Source organism: Haliotis asinina, chromosome 8 (genome assembly GCF_037392515.1).
Source record: "Haliotis asinina isolate JCU_RB_2024 chromosome 8, JCU_Hal_asi_v2, whole genome shotgun sequence".
Classification (NCBI taxonomy): domain Eukaryota; kingdom Metazoa; phylum Mollusca; class Gastropoda; order Lepetellida; family Haliotidae; genus Haliotis; species Haliotis asinina.
Window position 1 is genome coordinate 35,707,709 of NC_090287.1, and position 21,156 is coordinate 35,728,864.

Below are 21,156 nucleotides of genomic sequence, written 5' to 3' on the forward strand. Positions count from 1 at the left end.
AGTGATACTAAGGGAAAATGTGACAACTTATTCTATATCTTTGTAAATGTTTCATCTGGATATATATATATTACTTTTTCTCATATGCATTGGCATTGGCTAGTGGTATGCTTGCAAAATGAAATATCCCACACTGAATGATATATTTGCTTCGGAGACATTTGCCATGTTAAATGACACACGTCTGCAAAATTGTTCTGAGGATTGCATGTCACCAACCTCGTGTAGTAGGATTCCTTTTGGACTACAAACCCTGTCAGGAAAACAAAGCAGTGGCAGAATCTTAAAATAGCTAAGCTCCTCCTACACACTTATCATAATGCCAAGGCCAAACCATGCTATTTTAGATCCCTATCTATGAAAACGTCCATGGCATTTTAAAGAGCCAACCGATGTTGGTTTTCCCAGATATCTCGTTAGTAATGACACTTTTAAAGGACATAGGTTCATGTAAGCCAAGTAAAGTGATGGTTTAACAGGACACTGATACATAACAATACTCTGAAAATACGTACGAATTAATCTTAATCGCAAAGCAAAACTTGGCCAGCACAAGGATGAAGCCAAGATGGTGAGTCCTACATTTGACCAAACACATGTATATTCATTATTCAACTACTTATCTTTCATATTTTTCCATAGAGCTTTAGAGTTGCTGAATATGCTTTGAAAGGTCTTTGAGGGTGTTAAATATCATAGCTGATAACATGTACGAACCCTGTGTAAGTTCTGAAGGTATATCATTTCAGACTTTGAAAGATACAAAGAGAACGCAGCTGCCAAAGACATCATGGCCATTACAGTTTGACCTCCAACTCTCTTAGCAATAAGATCGTTTTCTGGAAGCCGGGTCAAGGCTGACGGAACAGGTTTATTCCACTTCTGCCTTCTGTTCTTCTACTACGTGCTAAAAACAACTGCACTGGTACTGATTTGACCCACTCCCAAGGACATTTGACCTTATGAAGGTTTTGATTCTCGGGTTCTCGGCATACTGTTCATGATGGTGATATTTGGATAGCCGGTGAATTTTAGAATTATCAGTCACAGAAACGTTACACCTGTGATGACCTGTGAATATTACCAACGTGATGAAACAGTATGGGACTGAGTTTATATACAGAGCTGTCAAGACCACATTGCAGTCCCTGTTCCCATTTATCACTAAACGTAGTGATCACAGATAAATAAAATGTCTACCCCATCGGTTCAAGACAATGTGTCCAAGGAAAAGTGAAAGCAAATGTCATCTGATGGTCACTCAGAAAGAAATATTTGTAAACTGCTGGACTTTGTAGCATACGAGGGCTGGTCAAAACGTTCTAGGCCAACATAACGTCTAGACTGGTGACACCGTCAAATCAAAGAACACTGTCCAACAACACTCCTAAGATTAGTTGGTGTCAGCAATGTTATGATGTTATGTAGGCCTAGACCTTTCTGACCAATCCACGTCCTTACTAGAACATGCAAGATATATATCTTTTTATCAAGTAAATGAGTTTAGTTTTACGCCGCACTGCTTAGTTATTGCGGCGGTCTGTATACTCTCGAGTCTGGACCAGACAATCCAGTGACCATCAACATGAGCATCGACCTACGCAACTGATGACATGTGCCAAACAAGTCAACGAGTCTAACCACATGATCACGTTAGTCGCCTCTTACAAGCATCGGTTACTGAAAATCAGTTCTATCCCGGATCTTCACGGGTAATATATTTGTACTGATTTGTATAGCTTGATAAACATTCTGTATAACAATCCATTGTCCTCCCCTTGGCCATGCCATCGAGATGATCCGGGTTAGAATTGATCTTCTGCAGCCCGGGCTTGTAAGAGGCGACTAACAGCATCAGGTGGTCAGGCTCGCTTTTTGTCCGACTTCCATTTTTGTGGAAGTCGCGGTGGCTGAGCGGGTAGACGGCTGATTTGTGTGCTGGGGATTAGGTGCCTCATTCTCAGGGTGTGGATTCAAATCCCGGATGAGAAACGGTCCCATAATCTGAAGAAAGTGTAATCCCAAATATAACATATGTTACGTCTGACGACTTTGTAAATGGCATTGTGTGTTCACAACTAACCATTGCCAATACCCAATTATCAGTTACCTGAAAGTCATAGATAACTTGTCAACATAACGTCATATTCTTACATGCCTGTGCCGAATGGATAGTACAAATATGTGAAAGATAACATATCGAGATCACACCTACTTATATCTTTAGCTTGGGCACAACAACGCAGACATTCCAGATTGAAACAATGGTGAGGATATGTTTAAACTGTTTCAAACAGCCGCGTTAGAGATGTGTTTCTTCTTATACAGTATTGGCAAAATAGTGAGTGAGCTTAGTTTTACGCCGCACTCCGCAATATTCCTCATTTACGGCGGTGATCTGAAAATAACAGTCTGGATCAGACAATCCAGTGATCAACAGCATGAGCACCGATCTGGGCAGATGGAAACTGATGACATGTGTCAACCCAGTCAGCAAGCCTGACCACCCGATCTTGTTAGTCGCCTCGCACGGCAAGCATGGGTTACTGAAGATCAATTCTAACCCTGATCTTCACGGGTGGCAAAATAGGTAGGTAGGTAAATGTCACTCATTTTGTTAGGAGAGAAAGGCAAATTAAAGGTGAGGATTATATTAATGTTTTTCTGAACATCCAAGATGACTGAAGAGTAAGCATGTCCTGTCGTACCTGTAAGCAAAGGGTATCTAAGACGGAAGACAATAACGATATTGTACCTTTTATACAATTTATTGCAACTGAAAACAAGGTTTTGCATATAGTTCAACAGTTCTTGTGTACGTTTTCAGATTTGGTCTATCATCACCCTGTGTGCTGCTTCTTTGTGGTATGTGGCAACAGGTAGGACAATATTTTATTTTGCAGAGTGCAACACTTAGAACAATACTTAGGGCAATGCTTTCTGATGCCATGTAGCAACATTTCGGGCAGTCTTTCTTTTGTGTTGTGGCAACAATTCGACCAATGCTTTGCTGTGTTATGTCGCTACAGGTAGGACAATGCTTTGTTGTGTTATATGGTAACATGTAGAACTAATACTTTGTTGTCTTATCTGCCAGCAGGCAGCGCAATGCCTTGTTGTGTATAATATGGCAGAGAATGCGTTGTGGTGTTATATGGCAACATGTAGGACAATGCTTTGTTGTGTTATATGACAACATGTAGGACAATGGTTTGTTGTGTAATTTGGTAACACGCTGGACAATGCTGCAGTTTGATAAAATATTTGTCATGTTTTCTGCCAAACATTATCCAGTTAAGGATAACGACATGGAGCAGTTCTAATTTAATTGTTCAGGAATATTTATGCAAGTTATAATTATCTTATGACTGTGAATTATCCCGTTTTCATTTAACTATTTCAACACGCATACGATCAGTAGCAACACTCAGATTAGGGCAATATATGTTACATTTAGAGGTGTCGGGAATCCAAGAAAATTAGGAGTGAGGTGAGGGACAGATAGTGACATTTGAAAGTATCCACGTCATACCCAATGTACGTGCACAACATACAACATGTATGACAACCAGGAGTAGGAGGGAAAGAAGAATCTTACGTAAAATAAAATGAGCGAAAATAGACACCAGTCGCACCAAAATATCCGGAAACATCAAGCCTGAAGTACTCGCAAAAATAGAAATAAAATGTTTTTGGAGTATTGTGTATTACTTCATTAAAATATGTAGTTTTATGAACTATAAAAATAACTACGTTTTTCACAACTAGGCGTTTCATTTGGTCCTTTAATCACCATCCAAAACAACATTTTACAGGTAAAGATAACACAAATGTGCATATTATCAACAAATTTAGAAACATATCACAAGCAACAGTGGTTGGTAACAACTACCTGCAACACTGTGTAGACGAGAAGAAGCATTTGCACTTCCGTTGCCATAGTAAATGAAAAATGCACTGAGAAATCCCTATTTCGATTTAGAAAAAGGGAAAACGCAGGCTGAATGGTATATAACTTTTGCAAAAATAAATTATATACGCAAAACCTATGGAGATTACATCTTGCATAGTATAACTTGTGTAGTGGCCATAAAATGTTGGGAATCGAAGTACGTACCTTCTGGTGGGGGTGGGGCTTGTTTCTTGGAGTTTGTTTTGATATAACACTTTCGTCTCATAAGACGGAAGACAAATATATGCAGATACAGAATAAGGGGACTGATATCCTGGTGATTTCTTAGATCATAATATAAATGGAAATACAAAAAAGGAAATACGTTAACTTTAATTTTAATAGAAGAATGGCATAGTGGGCATAACACAGCCTCTTCGATATTTCAATGGATATTTTCTTCTTTTATTTATCATCAGATCCTAACAATCAAAGTCGAAATGGAATAAATAGACGTCCAAGGGATTTTGATGTTAACATACATGTAGACAAGGATTTACCTGCTTGAAGAAGACTGTTAAAAGTTCTCAACTATAAAACCAAATTGCTGATACGGCATAAAGCAATACCCGCTCACGCCACCCGAAACCTATCGTCACTGTATTTCAGAGCAGCTTGAAATGATTGATAAGCCAGTGAGCTTCTCAGAAGCCGAGCAGGCGTGTGTTGCTAAAGGTGGTCATCTTGCGTCCATCCATGACCGAAACCACAACGACAGGCTGAAGGACATGTGCAGAGGTTCTGGTAAGTTCAATATCTTGTTGCATAGTCGTAGATACATTAGTATGCGCCTGAGTTCTGCGCCATTTGTCTGCCACTGACATCGCTCGGAGCAGAGGAGACTGGACAATAATAGCAGTAAACATCAAGGCTAGACAACAATCAGTCTCTGTTATCCTGGGAAATAGATTCCACTGGTCATCAAATAACGGTAAATATTGTCTCAATGGATGACAGTGGGACTCGACCCTTTAAAAAGTACAAGAATCTGTACTGTATTAAAAAGGTAGAAACGCAACTTTTCGTTACTTTTAACCTATTTCTGAATGGCATTGTGTTTTAAAAGCTTTCGGCCATGGGAGCCGTGCCAATTAACACCTATCCGAGGGCTATAGCAAGTCCGCAGTCTCGACCTCCAATTGTCCGACTTCCATTTTTGTGGAAGTAGCGGTGGCTGAGCGGTGAGGCGGCTGACTTTGTGTGCTGGCGGTTAGGTGCCTGACTCTCAGGGTGTGGGTTCGAAACCCGGATGTGGCTCAACCCAACAAAAGTACAAGAACATTATTAAGAAAGTGTAATCACAAATGTAACATTTGTAACGCCGACAAGTGTCTGCGTAAGCATGCCGTGCTCATCCTGACATCACGAGACGAAAATGTGAAACATTATGTATGAAAGCTGTCAGCAGTAACCTCGCCATATTTCTCTGGATTGTGTATGATCAGATCTCGGGATGAGTGGGTTTAGTTTTAAGCCGCACTCAGCAATATTCATGCTATATGGCGTCGGTCTGTAAATAGACAATCCAGTGATCATCGTCATGAACAGCGATTTGCGCGACTGGGACATATGTTAACCAAATCAGCGAGCCTGACCACCCGATCCCCTTGGTCGCCCTTTACGACAAGCATAGTCGCCTTTTATGGCAAGCATGGGTTGCTGAAGTTAATAAAGATACATTCTTACCCCGGCCTTCACGGGTCCAGATCGTGAACATGTAGTCCAAGGTTGATACACGAGCACCAATACAGACTAGTGGGTTATGAGGACATGCAATCAGCAAGGTCACACATTGTAACTGTTTGGTTCTTGCGAAATAAATCTCTTCTCTCCAACTCATAAGTACTGGTGGAAAAAGAAAAGCATAGAACATGAGCCTATATTGTTATCAATGTGCATCGCCCCTGTTTATTACCTCACGTAATGGGCACATCACTCCCCTTGAAAAACTGAGCTAGAATCATTCTTCAGCAGTCCAATCTTGTGGTAAATGGTGACAAAAGGGAATAGTTGGTCAGACCCATTACCTTGTTCAGGTATATCATTGCACCAAAATACTTATATTGAAGTTCACGATGTCAGTCATCGGATTGGCTGATCCAGATTAGATTATTTGCAAACTGGCGTCATATGGTAGAAATATTGCACAGCAGGACGTTAAAAGACAAACAAATCCATGCTCTGATAATCTAATATTCCAGGTACTCCACACAACTGTTGGATTGGTCTCAAGCATGACGGACAAGTCTGGAAGTGGACCGATGGCACCGCGGTGGACTTCACAATGTGGCATGGCGGTAAACAGTTCACCCTTCATACGTTCGCTTGTTACATCATATGTCTCTTTGTCTCCTCGATATACCATAATCTGTTAAAATGACGTCGCAAGTTGGTAGTATTCATTAATACAGAGTACGATACGGGTTCGATTCCCCACATGGGTACAGTGTGTGAAACCCGTTTCTGAATCAAGGATCTTTATATGGCGTTAGCTTTTTATTTTTGTATTCCTGTGTATTGTTGTGTGTGGGTATCTTTGCAATTAATATAAACCCAAAACATATCACTTACACTGTCGGATGTTGTGCGTTTGTGAAAAAAGGAAACCTTTTACAAAGGGATCGTATCCTTGTGTCCTTGTCAATGAATGTCAGTTATGACCGCCTTGAGGCTTACCTACCATAATTCGTGGAATCTAGAAGATGGGTGTAGGGCCGTTTTCATGCAACGTTAGTAAAAATCGTGGTTTTTGGATTTAACATGTATTCATAAAGTCATGTCACCTAAATAGGAAAGAAAAACGCACGTGACGATCATAGTGAGTGCGAGGGTGAGTTTAGTAGGAAAGGAAAATCCACATGACGACCATAGTGAGTGGGTGAATGAGTTTAGTTCTACGCCGCTTTTAGCAGTACATTTCAGCAATATCTCGACGTGGGACACCAGAAATGGTCTTCACACATAGTACCCATGAGGGGAATCGAACCCAGGTCTTCCGTATACCGAGCGAACGCCTTAAACACCAGGCTAAACCACCACCCTGACGATCATAGGTGTCCAGTTTAGAGAAAATGTCTAGTACCAAATGTTAATTGTCGAACTCGAACAATGATTATCGGGCTATCTGAGTCCCCCGCAAAAAAACATTAGACCTTTATTGTCGTGCAAGCGAGAAAATCTCCTATGACACATTTCTCCATTTTTGCTCAATTTTGGACAATTTCAGGAAGCCCCTCCACTGAGACCGGGGCTGTGTGCGCCTCCATCATCCGTCAGTACTCCGACGTTGGCGAGTGGATGCCGGAAAAATGCGATGCCCCAGAGACCAAAGCAGTGGCGCTGTGTTCCATTGGTGGAAACCAGAACCCCAACACTGGAAACCAGAACACACCAAACCCGAACACTGGACACAACAACCAACCAGTTACGGCAAAACCCGTTACCATGGCAGTACCTGATTTAGGGAAAGCTCCAGCTCGAAGTACGTGAAGACATCAGATGACTAGAATCGCCTTAATTATTATATTGACATACACACCGCCAATAGTTCTTCTGCAAAGGAGTGAGATTTGTGGAAAACGCTGCCTGAAACAAAATTCGGTCACGAGGCGTCGGCGTGATGTGAAGGGAAAGCACTAGACGTGATAAAGGTTGATATTTTGGGCAAATATCGTACGTGTAAATGATAGGTGTTCTCGGTGGAGTGACTTATAACCCCACACTACTAGACAACGCTTCGCATTCTTTTCCAGAGGGGACACGTTTGACTATTAAGGGAACTCACTTTGAACAAAACGGCAAGAAGGTATTTCTCTCCGGCGTCAACCAGGCTTGGGTATCCAATGGCCACGACTTCGGAGACAACAACTACGAATACAGACACTTAGATTTTGAAAAGTACCTGAAGATGGTTGCCGACAATGGCGGCAATTCTATTCGTATGTATATCACGCTACCTACACATAAAGAATTGTTTTTGTCTTGAATGGCAACGTTTGGGTAGATATGACCGTCTTCGTTTCAGCCGTTACTTTTTTGTTTTGTTTTGTTTGGGGTTTTTGGGGGGTTTTTTTGTTGGTTTTTTTGTTTTTGATTTTTCATTTCACACGTGAAGATCCGTTTAAAATCTTCAGTAACTCTAGTTTGTCATAAGAGGCGAGCAAGTGGATCCGGTGATAAAGCTGGCCGTCTTGGTTGATGCATGTCATCGCATCTCAGCTGCGTAAATGTCAGTCACTGGATTGTCTGGTCCAATAAGTGTGAAACAAGCAAATATGTCCTAATGCTGTTGTTTCAAGAAGGAATTGCGTTATTTATTTGTTTGGGTTTCTTTGTTTAAAAAAGTTCATGTCGTGATGTTCTTTACTAATTATATTTTCTTGCAATTGCTCTCAAAGACGTTTCGGACAAAATAACTAGTAACAGTACAAGGAAGAAAAGAATGAACGGTTCCCTTAACGTCACATGCTCATACCTGTCTTCATCTAGGTGTGTGGGTGCACGATGAGGGGGCAGTCTCCCCCCACTTTGACTCATCGGGCATGGTGCTAGGCCTGGATCAGAAGGGCACCTTCATCAGCGACATCAAGAAGTATCTCCGGAAGGCCCTGGAGTACAACATTCTCGTCTTCTTCTGTCTGTGGAACGGGGCCCAGGCGCAGAATGACCACATCCACATTGACGGGTTAATCAAAGTAATTGGGACCTGTATACATCATTATTTTGTCTTTCACCCCAGTTAACATTTACTTTGATGAACAAACAGAGAGTGTACAGTCCGTTTGAGTTCATTTGAGACAGATGAATTGCTCACAAACACAAAATCTAACAACTGCAACAAAAACAAATTCATCTACAGTCAGATTGAAATCGACAGACGAACTCTGATGATCTGGCTCATAATTTTGGACACCCGAATATAAATGTTGTTTAACAAACTATCATTATTGTGCTGTCAGTTATGGCTATTTTTCACGAGAGCCATATGCTGTTAGAACAACCAGGTAACGAACAATTCCATCGGTCTCAAATAAACTCAAATGAACATTCATCCGAAAAGAAAATCACACTGAGAAACCTAATACTCGCAAAAATTCCGACTTGCTCCGCTCGCCACGCTGAAGACCCGGGTTCGATTCCCCACATGAGTACACTGAGTGAAACCCATTTCCTGTTTTCTCCGCCGTGATATTGCTGGTATATTGCTAAACGCGGCGTAAACCTCAACTCACTCACTTATTCCGAGAGGCAGGAATTCTAGGATAGCGGCTCTACAAGAGATGTATACAGTGGTAGATCTGGGTCCCGGTGTAAGATCCTCCCCACCAACACCCTACCACCTTTCTTATGAAAAATACGTAAGTCATTATTAAGGGTGTAGAGTTTCGCCTCTCTTTCGTGCCAGAATCAGCTGATTATCGGTATCAAATGTTTAACCCGTGAGTAATCATAGGTTTGTCAGCCTCACTTAAAAGTTGATGAAGGAGCAGCTGTTTGATATTTTGTCCATCCTACTGCATTAAAGTCACACAAATATACCCGACTGTTTTTCGACAAAACACATAATGGACTTTCAGACACGTGTCCACAGTATTCACTTCGATTGGTTGCAGCCTGGTCAAGCTACATACGTCACATCTCGGACATTACTTCCAGTGTTCACATCACACATTGTTACGTACTTCAGAAATTGTTATACCCCATAATTAACACTTTCAGGACGAGGTTAAGCTGCAGTCGTACATAGACAACGCCCTGATCCCGTGGGTGAAAGCGGTGAAGGACGAACCCTCAATGGGAGGCTGGGACATTATCAACGAGTTTGAGGGAGAAGTCAAGCCCAACCTCGCCAACGCGGAGCCCTGTTTTGATACAAATTTCCTGCTGAACTCCGGGGCAGGTTGGGCGGGGAAGTTGTACACAGCGCAGCAGTTTCTCAAGTACGTATACTAAGTGAGTGAGTTTAGTTTTACGCCGCACTCGGCAATATTCTTGCTATTTGGCGGTGGTGGTGAAAATATCCGAGTCTGGACCAGACAATCCAGTGATCCAGAGGATGAACATGCAGTTGGGATACGATGACATGAGTCAAGGAGCCTGCCCATCCAATCCCGTTAGTCGCCTCTTACGACAAGCAGATCTTCAGGAGTACGTACACTAAGACTGACGCAAATCTGCGTAAAGGTGTGAGAGCTACGATCACCTTAAAGTTGGGGTCACTTTGCACAACTGCACCCAGGACTTGCACACAGTGACAGACATCTTAAATACTGACAACGTTGTTGTGTTCGCCATGGGGGAATCAGGCACTGTATGAGATGAACAGATGACCAATGGCCCCAGTGTTATTTTATTGGCGGTCATATGAACTTACTTGATCAAGACTTGACATGGATTTTTCTTTCTGTACGTGGGGCGGTAGGGTGGCCAAGGTGTTAAAGGGTTCGCTCGTCTCGTCGGAGACCCAGATACGATTCCCCTCGTGGGCACAATGTGTGAAGCCCATTTCTGGTGTACCGTGATATTGCTGGAATATTGCTAAAAGCGGCGTAAAACCAAACTCACTCCCTCACGGAATTATAAATCTGAATCAGATGTACACACTTTGTGTAAACCGGTACCGGCCTTTACGGTTACACATCCATAAACGCAATTAAGACTAAAATCGGTTCTCAGTGAAAACACAGCTTACGTTTTTTCTTCTTCAGATTCATAAACTGGCAGGCAGACGCTATCAGACAGGTCGACCCCCAGGCACTCGTCACGGCTGGGTCTTGGGAGGCGAGGTCCAACGTTGATAAATGGGGAGGCTTTAATATGTACAAAGACGAGTGCCTTGTAAAGGCTGGCGGCAAAAAGATGGTACTGTCAGAATTATTACGCTCATATCGCCCTTTTAACTTCCAAAAATGCGTTTTGATTGGTGTCATTGTCTTACGTCACGCAGTGAATCCTTGACTGGTGTTTCGACAGTGCTCTTGAATGTGCATCTCGAAACATGTTTATGATTGCAACATTCACTTGCATGCGTTACGCACACCCTAAGCAGCAATATCGCTGAACCCAGTGTGCCAGATAGTCACTGGTCCGCCAGGTTGTGGCTAGTAAAAATCCAGGCGGGAAATCTCCATACTCAGTGGCCCGACTGGGAAGTTAATCTTCATGGGATCATTTTGTACTTGAATCACACTCCCCGACTTATTAAGTTATATAAAAAAAGAACTTTTAAATCATTATATGTTAACCCCCGAACCTTCATTTGCTTTTTTATTCAAATGTGTTGTTTTCAGGGTACGCTGACGTTTTATTCCAGCCACACCTACGCCTGGCAGGGAAAATACAGTGTGTTTTCCCCCTTCAAGGTAAGCCCTCTTGACGATCGAAGGACTGGTATAGTTGGTGGCACGGCACATAGTAGGTGGCGCTGCACAGTGGCGACACGTTTGAAAGCACCCTAACTAACTGTCAGAATCTGATCCCAGCCACGTTCCATTTTCAAAATATAATCTGTTAACCCAAGGCGGGCGATACGAAATGACCCGTTTTAAAACAAAAAGAGTTAAAAATTATTTTATTCCAGCACGTATTCGCCTTTCAAATGACTAGATTCTACGCATTTAGAACTTGGTTAAAGTTTTGGTTAATGCATAACACGAGTATATGGATGTCAACGTCTTCTTTTATGGTATAACAAGACGTTTGTGGGCCGTTGGTGGTAGCCGAGTTTAAGGTGTCACCGATAAATGCAGTTGGGTCGGCGGTTGTGTCCATAGATATGAACACCAAGTTAGTAGAAAGTCAAATTATAACAGTAATGCATCTTTCAGCACGTCTTCGCCGACTACGACCTTAAGAAGCCGTTGGTGGTAGCTGAATTCAATCAGGTGTCCGGGGGAGGGATGGACATCGTTGACCAGTTCAAACACCTTTACACAACTGGCTACGCTGGAGGATGGACCTGGCATATACGCGCAGAAGGATCGAACTCAGACTCGCCAGCCACTCAGATGCGGGGACTCCGGTCACTGAAGGGCAAGGACGACCAGACAGAGGGAGGTCAGATTCCACTGACCTTGTGATCAACGTCAAATCCAACGATGCACGAATATATGCAAAAGGTCACCGGCTTTTCAAAAAAAGACTTTGGAATATTTTGTGGATAATGTCTTTCTCGATGAGAATTACTAAATCATCGTACAAAATAGATGAACCAACGACCTCTTCTAACGTTCATAGTTTGGCCTTCGTTAACAACATAGGTTCGAACTCAGTAAACTCACATAAGGAGATCTTAGAACATTACCCATCCTGTTGATCACTGGAGTTTCTGGCGTCATCCATATGGGATGCCTTAATGACAGAGCTACAGACGAACAATCTCCATACAGGGAACCCGTCAGGAAACACATACAGAGTCTTGCAAAATGTATTCGGACACTTAACGTCATTTCCATAGACTTACATGTCATTAGTAGTAAAGATAATTTTCATGAAGTGAGTTTAGGATGGATTTTTGTCAGATTTGACGGGCACGTTTAAAATCAAATCTGTTCTGCACACATAATTTCAGTTCAATTCTTCGACCACTAAATAACTAGTGGCATCACTTTTTTTTCAACTTACGTGTGGCTCCACGATGCACAATCCCACAGATCGCCATGGTAAAGGAGTTCACGGCACTGTACACATGTTGAGTCAAACTGGTTCTATTCGATCAATAAGCAATGGAAAACTATACTGAAATTATGTGATTGTAACTAAGATGATTTCTCACCAATGTGCAAAATTTGACTTATATCTCACGAAAATTAAATTCCAAAGAATTATTTATACGAGACTATATCAACATGTAAGTCTTCGGAAATTAGGTCAAGTGTCAGTATACCTTTTGCATGACTCTGTACCTTCGGGGAAATTACGGTGGGCGAACATCTGATTGTGTTCAAAGGGAAATAACTGTGTAAGAAAGCTTGTCATTCGGGTTAGAGAGTAGACCAGGCTGTACGGCGCCGGTCCCGTACACAGAATGCATAGAGTTTGATTGTCACACGAACGTAGAGCAAGTTTGTCACGTTGGAATATTGCATAAAGCATAAATTCAACCAACCATGTTCACACACTTAAATGTCCATTCAGACAAAGCAGTTTCTTCCCATTCATAAAAATAGGTTCACTGATTCCTGTCATATTTCTATTTAGTTTGAAAATTGTTCATTGTAACAGTTAAAAATATTCCAGCTTTTGCCTGACAGGCTGTAAATGAAGGAGCTCACTTCTACAAGAAGAATGCCTTTCTTTTTGAAGGATGTTTTTCTTTCCATGTAAATACTGTTCACAGTGAGTGAGTATGGTTTTACGCCACTTATAGCAATATTACAGCAGTCCGAATGGGCTCCACATATACAATACAATACAATACAATACAATACAATACAATACAACTAGATATTTGTATAGCACCGATATCTAGTTAGTTCAACTGCACAAGTGTGCTTCGTTTTTCTCTCGATCATTGGATGTCCATCACAATGGCACATAGTATTTTCAATCTCAACTCCCTGGCAGATTATACAACTCTTGCAGCCTACCAGGCGCACCCAGTTAATATGAAAATATAACAATCTTTGGAAAAGTCATCAAGAAACAAACACTAAAATTCATTTACACATGACATTTTATTCACTCAAAGCATTTAAGATACATTCACTCAAAACCCTTTCTCTAACAGAAACGCTGCAACTTCATCCTGCAGAAGGCCTTTCACCCGGATAAATCTCCCAACCTCATGCACCTGAACTGCAACTTTCTTTCCCAACACTTTTTCCAGATGCTGGCGAATGTCAGATTCAAAAGCCTATAAAGAAACACAGAGAATGTTGAATGTGGCTCCAAACACCTAAAACATAACGAATTTATGACAGAGAGCCCCAAGGGACACTACAAACATTTTCAACTTTGGTGAAGTTCATGAGCATAATTATGGCACTGATAAATGAACATTATGGTCAACAAAGGAGTCAAACTGACAACTGAAGCCAAGCACATATAAGGGACACAACTCTGCAAGGATCACTATGGAGCCAATGGTCAGTTGGGGAAAATCCCTTCCTTACTCTGAACAATAGGATTTTCAAAAGAAATTACTGAACACTTCCATGTTATTTCATAGTGAAAGCATGCATATGTGATGGGAATGTCTCCCTATGGTAAAATTTTAATGGGATAAAGTCAGATCCCAATGAGACAAATGCCGGCATCTCGGATATTATGCATAACTGGAAATAGCTGTCAGTCACAACCATTCCCTGTTACAGCTGTCATCATTTGATTTCCGGTTACACAAATTCATCTCATAAATACACATGATGACTCAAGAAGGAAATCAGGTCCCATGACATTCAAACAAAAGAAATCTTGTATACATAAGCCGAAGTCAGTCAAAGAGAAGTTAATTGGTGTAGCTAACTGATCCAATTAACAAACCAGTGTGACTAACATCTTTCTGCCATTGACGGGTGAGTTGAAAAGGCAGATTAGTGGTTTTACTAATCTGATGATGAAGATGACACACACTCTACTGTTCAACCACCACCATCGTTTGTGATATGATGTAAATAAAACAATTGTTCAATACCTGATCATCTTTATTTCTACCCTCATAGACATACATATGTCTCGTATACTTCAATGAGTCGAATTTATTACTTGGCGCCCAGCAATTCGACTCAACAGGATTTGACTGTATTTTGTATTTCAATGGGTAAAAATCCCCAAATCCCTGTCCAAAGTGATCCCTGAGTAAGTGCACACCTTTGAACCTCTAGGATACTCCATCACCCAACGCAGATATTGTGACATGTGAGACTAGTTCATACCTGAATTCATACTCTAACTGATGGTTATATACCCAAGCTTTCTTTTGTTTTGTATACCATAAGTCAAAATCTATCAGTAAACTCCAATTCAGTCTTATTTAATGAATTGTTTGTTGTTTAATCTGCAGGTGTATTGATAAACCTATATGAAAATGTGTAGGATTTAATCATACACCTTCACTCTTCTTCCCTGACACGTTAAGATTTGAAATTTGTTTAAGACTTTTGAAGAGGCTGTCATTTTCCTTTGTCTTAAACGCATTTCACATTTACGTTCTAACACAGCACATATTAAGTGGATGAAGGCATGAGTCTGGAGTCACTCACGTGGCCGAGTCATATGCGAGAATCTCACGAAATACGAGTTGTAAGCAACTTATAAATACACAAATAAAGTTGTTACAATCTTTGTTGTTATTGAAAGCCATATGCTACAAGGCTACAACTTGTTACTATAAGTCTCACAGTGAGAACACACTTTAACCGCAATCACCATGAGGCCCTAGCGACATACATACCCAGATATCCCCCTCCACTTTCCTGATCATAACCATATGCCTGTTGCCAGCATGCGTAGTTTGCATGTAGAGAGGCAGCATGTGGTTCTTGGTCCGCTTCACAAAATACTTCATAGGTGAAGCATTTTCTGTAAAATAAAACATTAGGCCTGACCAATTTTATTTCTTGTTTCACAGAAGTGCCAGTAGAATTTTTCAAGAATAAGAAAAAATAAAAATCAATTTTCCCCACTTGAAAAATCCCTATGTGTCCAAAAATGGACAGTTACAAGAAAAAATGTTTCTAGTTGTTTTTTGCACCATATACACTTAGTAAATTGCCAGAAGTAAAATACTTTTAATATTTAGAAGGCATATTAATTTGATTTCTGTAAATTCAACACAGTGTGTAAACTTAAAGAGGAAGGGAAGCCCTAAAGCATGCAGAGAAAAGTCATTTCAAAATTCACTGCAATCAAATCATAGTTTTATGTTATCTTAAGCAACATTCCACTAATATCATGGTGGGGGTACATTTGTAGCCTTTGGGAAATCAAAACCGGGTGTTTAGCATGATGAGCGAACAATTTAAGCCTATTTTTTTGCCCATATTGATAAGAGAGATCACAGATAATTTTAAACATTAATGTATTTTCGTCTTTCTTTTTCTGAAGAAGGCTTTTGGGAGCATTGTAAACTTCATTGGGTGAATGTAAGATTCTTATTCAAACAAAGCGCAGCAGAACAAAGGGAGGTAATGCTAAGGGAGGCAACCTTGCAGAGTTTTGTGTAAAAAGTTAATATCTTGTCACTGTGTTGACAGTGGCTGTTGCATGGGCAGGAGTGTTGGGAATTGGTTAAAACCTCATTACTGAATCAACCATCGAAAATATGTGGTTAGTGTCAATTATCAAATTTTCCTAGTTATTTTTGTTAATAAAGAATGAAATACATAGTTCTCTCAAGTTCTTTGCGAAACTGCCCAAATCGCATTAGCAAATTTTACATCTTTGAAGGATAATGGTATCTTGGGAACCTAAAGTTCCCAGAGTCTTTAAGATAAATTCTATTCTGACTCAGAACGAGCTGGTAGTATCAATGAAATTTAACAGACTAAACCAACCTTAAGAAAAATACTGTAAAAGCAACTAAGTCGTCCAAAATTGGTCATTTAGCCATTTCGACCAATTATTTCCATTAATAGGACAACCACTAAAGGACAGATGACTATAACTGATAGTGAGCAAGTACCTACCAGCTGGGGGTACCCATCCAGATGGAGTCGGGTAGGATTCATGTACTGGTGGATCAGGGACCGTCTCTTTTGGCAACAGTCTTTCCACAAACTTAAACTCTTCTGTAGAAACCTCATAGTCTGGGTGGCTCTTTTCTTTCTGTGCCTGGGTATTCTGCAATGAACAAAAACTTGAATCAACTTACAATTAATATCAAAAGCATCATTTGCATAACCAGAAACATCTTATACAAAGCTAAACACACCATGAAAAAACATGATTCAGTTCTAACAGAAGGATTATCATGATCACTGAACCAGTTAAAGAAGTCATCTAGGAATTTCATAGTAAATACAACTAAAGAACTAACTCTCAGAAAAAAGGATTGTGTAGAATGCATACACCCAAAATAACTTGTAATAGACAACTATGGACAAAATCATACATGCATGAATTTCCTATATAATTATTGCATAAACACTCATCTGCCAACAGACTTGTTGAGGAACTGCTACAATTAAACATGCATGGACAGCATGAAACGGGTAATCTCTGATACATCTCATAACTGTGACAGTTCATACGTAAACAGATTACAGACATGGTATAGGATATGTTTGCCATCACAGAAAAAGAAAGAAAGGCTGACCAAATCCCAAACACTAACCATAATCTAACCCTAACTCTAAATCCCCAACCTAACCCTGGGTATTAGAGGAAAGGAATATTGTTAAACATCATATAATAGTCACAAAATAATGTCACTTAGATCTCTTAACAGTAACATGTATTAATGATAACTTTTGTAACTTAAGATGTTTGTATTATATTTGGGTACCAGTCAAAGCACCCCAGCAAATTCGGTCAAAATACTCCAGATTTTTGGACAAATCGCCCCAAGGTGGTAGTCAAAATGCCCCAATATACTTAATATGGTTTAATATAAGTCATTAATGCATAGTTTGGTCAACTTCCATATAATGTTCTTTACATAATATTATATAGTAATATTTCTGATAAATTTCCTATTAGTAAACTGATGAGAGTAACAGTAATATTCATGTATAGACAACACTGCAATTCCAACTATTTGGTAAAGAATTACAAGAATAAATTAAAGGTTTGTATAATATGTTTATTGTAAAGGCTGTAAATGCATTGTTTTTGGGTCAACAAATGGCATTGTGCAATCTTATCAAGTATGGTAAAATATATATCAAAACTATCTAGAGGTTGTGTTAAACATGATCTTGTCAAAAAGGTGTAGGTTTTGTCAACAAGTATGGTAAAATCCATATCAAAACAATTTAAAGCTTTTGCTAAGTACTCTTGTCAAATAGTGAGGATGTAAAATCACTACTACTAAATGCATAGGTTTTGTAATTAAGTATGGTAAAATGCGTATCAAAACTATCTTGAGGTTTTGATATTTCTCTTGTCAAAATGTGTGGATAAAAAAATACTACGAAAACATGTTCCCTAGTTCACTCAGAAGGGAACCAACTTCACACCCAGTGTTACACCATACAACCATACTGCTAATCCTGGCAAGTTACAAGCATCACACGTAAGGCTCCAGGTAAGCTTTAGCAACTTAATTGTTTCTTTAATTAATTAATCCAATTAACATCAAAAGCTTTTGCTACTTAATCCCAGATATGATTAGGAGGCTGTCACAATCCACTTCACCTTATAAAACATTATAGAGGCAATATTTTTTGATCAGTATATAAACAACTATTGCATTATAATAAATTACAGCTGATCAGATAAAGAGGACGCAACAAAGGAGTTATTCAAGTCAGCTGCAACTGTTGTGGAGGATGTGGTTACAACCATACTGCAGCCAGATGCTACAACAAATGGAGCTAGAGAGAACATGGATCAGCTAACAAGGAATAGACCAAGGATCCACAGGATTTGGATTTTTTGGGTTTTGTGTTACAGGTGGCATGCTGAAGGAGAACCCAGTTTTTCGATTTATTCGGAAACTGATGGCCTTGCCCTTCATCGCTGCTTCAGAGATCTGTCTGACGTTTGAAGAGCTGACTGAGACCGTCACCCCTAGCAACAAGCTTTGTCAGCTTGTGGGTTACATCAGAGACCACATAATAGATTATGTGGTCTCTGTTTACACGAGGACCCAATGGGTCTACAAAAGAACCTGTCCCCCTTCAACACAGTCTAAGTAAAGTTAGACTCTGTACTTTTCGTTACACTCCACTACTGAGTCTAACAAAGCTTTAGGGAGGTCACATCAGGTAACTTTTGAGATTGACCAGTAAGACCACAGCTTACCAAATCTGTGTCAATGACCTAAACATTTTGTAAGTCCCTCCAATTCCTAAGTAGTAGCCGTTGTTTGACTGGTTTAATCTAGTTAACTGTCTCGTGTTTGATTGGATGGTCATAGGTCACTGAAAGGATACCCAGGGGTTCAAAATTTTCATTAAAAGCCACTTGCCACCGGGCAAGTGACTTCAAGAACGTAACTTGTACTGACTAATTTTCCACTTGTCCAGACTTTCTGACAGCGTTTGATGTCAATATTCACTGGACTATTTATTGAAGAGTGATAAATTTCAAAGAACGATAGCTCAACATTATTATTATTGTAAAATGTAATAGCTACATTATGAACAGATATGAAATAAAATCCAAGTTTATCTGCAGTTTGAAACCATAAGTGGAAATTATCTAGTAGTCCACGGACAAGTAAGATACCATTATGTGATTGCCTGAAATGAAAACTGACTTGTCTCGGGCTTCAGGCGATGGGATTTTTTAACCACTGTTACCTGACGCGACCTTCTACTAGGGTTTGTTAGACTCAGAGGTGGAGTGTAACGAATAACACTGAGACTAGGTTTACTTAGACTGACAGACAACAAGAACAGACAATCACATTGAAGGTAAATTTCTTTCAAATAGTATTTTTTTCAGCTATTTAAGCTATGTTTAATTTAGAAATATTCAATAAATAACAAATTTAATGTGAGTTAATCATGTTGAGCATGACAACATTTCTTTAAAAATTACCCTTTTTTGTTTTCAGGTTGGCACCAGCACCTAAATGCAAGAGTCGGGAGAAACAGCTGGGACTTTACCCACTTATCAAAGCCCTGCATCGATAGGCATCCCTGCTCCCTCCTGCTGAAGGAGAGCAAGAATCTGGGACCAATCAACCACAACCAAGAAGTAGACCTTTGCTCTCTGACTAGAGTTCATGGAAGACCAAATTTCAGTTCAGCAGCTGCATTCATGGACCGGCCCACCACGCAGACAAACGTTAAAAAGCTAAAACTGATTTCCTGTATGAGGAACTCCTGTATGAGGGTTACAATATCCCAGTTGACAAAACTCTAGGTAGTTTTTACATGTATTATACCATACTTATGATTACTCAATGATATTGTTGACAAAAAAACCCAAACCATGCTCTTATAGCATTTACAATAAACATATTATACAAACCTTTAATTTATTCTTGTAATTCTTTACCAAATAACAGTTATTGTGTTGTCTATACATATCACTGTTACTCTCATCAGTTTACTAATAGGACATTTATCAGAAACATTACTTCATAATATTATGTAAAGAATTTTATATGGAAGTTGACAAAAACTGCATTTACGGCTCATATTAAACCATATTCAGTAAATTGGGGCATTTTGACTACCCCCTTGTGGCGATTTGACCAAAAATGTGGGGCACTCTTACCAAATTTGCTGGGGCGTTTTGTCGCTCTGGCGATCTGACTGGCACCAATTATATTTTACTGATACCAGAGGTGAAAATGTCATCATCCCACGTGCGTTTTGAACGAAAATAGGACAACATCACTTAACGACAGCAACAAGAGACTCCTGAGGCGTATTCAAACTCTGAGATCATACCTGTATACCCGAAGCATTGTAATATCGACTACTCGTATTCAGTGCAATACTCTTCAATCTACCCATAAGTATTTGAAATCGGCACCAAGTAGGTACTGCAGCCATGGCCATTGTTGCCCCGGAAGTTATTCTGACTAGCTTCTTGCTATAAAAAAGTATAACTTGGGTGCGGAAGAGGACCTATAAATGGGATACTTTTAAACAGGAACACGACATGTTACATATAAGACGATTAGAAAAGGGGGTGGGGGGGGAATGCTTGGTAAATATTTTCATTTGTCAGTTCTGATGCCGAGTTGTTCTTATGCGGTTAAGTTATATAAGGGATAATCTACAACATAGCCTCCCTGGTTATATCATGTATGTGGTAGGACGCACTGTTTACATGTCAGCAATCTTCGATTGTACAATATTATATATATATGTGATAAGGAAATATGACGGAATAAGAGCGAACGTTTTTAACTGGAATTTAGCAAACTTGCGTTCCTTTGTCAGGATCCGATGACTGTGTCAGATTGTTTACGCGGTGGAAGATGGATGCTGGCTTGGGAACAACCCAAAAGAGTCCATCTTTAAAGTCACTAAACTCTTCATGACCGAAACTCAGCTATATATATCAGATTTACTCAGTGTGACAATAATCATTTTCGTAATGATTAAAGAGTCAAAAGTAAACCAAATGTGCATCACTGGCAA

General features: G+C 40.0%; 2 protein-coding genes across 3 annotated transcripts; one reads left to right on the forward strand and one right to left on the reverse strand.

Annotated features, from left to right (window-relative positions):
* The first annotated feature begins 408 nt into the window (after positions 1–408).
* On the forward strand, positions 409–12,178 carry LOC137293907 (mannan endo-1,4-beta-mannosidase-like). Of its 2 annotated transcripts, none has more exons than XM_067824720.1 (11): positions 409–571; positions 2,828–2,879; positions 4,562–4,696; positions 6,154–6,249; positions 7,179–7,433; positions 7,705–7,890; positions 8,441–8,646; positions 9,671–9,891; positions 10,660–10,813; positions 11,242–11,313; positions 11,779–12,178. In XM_067824720.1, exons 1-11 carry the CDS (start codon positions 569–571, stop codon positions 12,028–12,030), a joined length of 1,632 nt encoding a protein of 543 aa, XP_067680821.1. In that variant the 5' UTR covers positions 409–568; the 3' UTR covers positions 12,031–12,178. The 2 variants fall into 2 exon arrangements, with proteins under 2 accessions (XP_067680821.1, XP_067680820.1); XM_067824719.1 differs by lacking the exon at positions 409–571 and adding an exon at positions 2,211–2,267.
* Positions 12,179–13,607: 1,429 nt separating this feature from the next.
* Positions 13,608–20,585, reverse strand: LOC137294386 (large ribosomal subunit protein mL49-like). Its single transcript, XM_067825389.1, has 4 exons — positions 20,458–20,585; positions 16,579–16,732; positions 15,345–15,472; positions 13,608–13,805 (listed from the first exon to the last, which is right to left on the reverse strand). Exons 1-4 carry the CDS (start codon positions 20,566–20,568, stop codon positions 13,659–13,661), a joined length of 540 nt encoding a protein of 179 aa, XP_067681490.1. The 5' UTR covers positions 20,569–20,585; the 3' UTR covers positions 13,608–13,658.
* Positions 20,586–21,156: the final 571 nt, after the last annotated feature.

Coding starts and splice junctions, on each gene's coding strand:
- LOC137293907 (XM_067824720.1), top strand. Junction 6,250..7,178: donor CTTCACAATGTGGCATGGCG/GTAAACAGTTCA, acceptor GGACAATTTCAG/GAAGCCCCTCCACTGAGACC. Junction 7,891..8,440: donor CAATGGCGGCAATTCTATTC/GTATGTATATCA, acceptor GTCTTCATCTAG/GTGTGTGGGTGCACGATGAG.
- LOC137294386 (XM_067825389.1), bottom strand. CDS start 20,568: ATGGCCATGGCTGCAGTACCTACTTGGTGCCGATTTCAAATACTTATG. Junction 16,733..20,457: donor ACAATGCTTCGGGTATACAG/GTATGATCTCAG, acceptor TGTTCATTGCAG/AATACCCAGGCACAGAAAGA. Junction 15,473..16,578: donor TGGATGGGTACCCCCAGCTG/GTAGGTACTTGC, acceptor TTTATTTTACAG/AAAATGCTTCACCTATGAAG.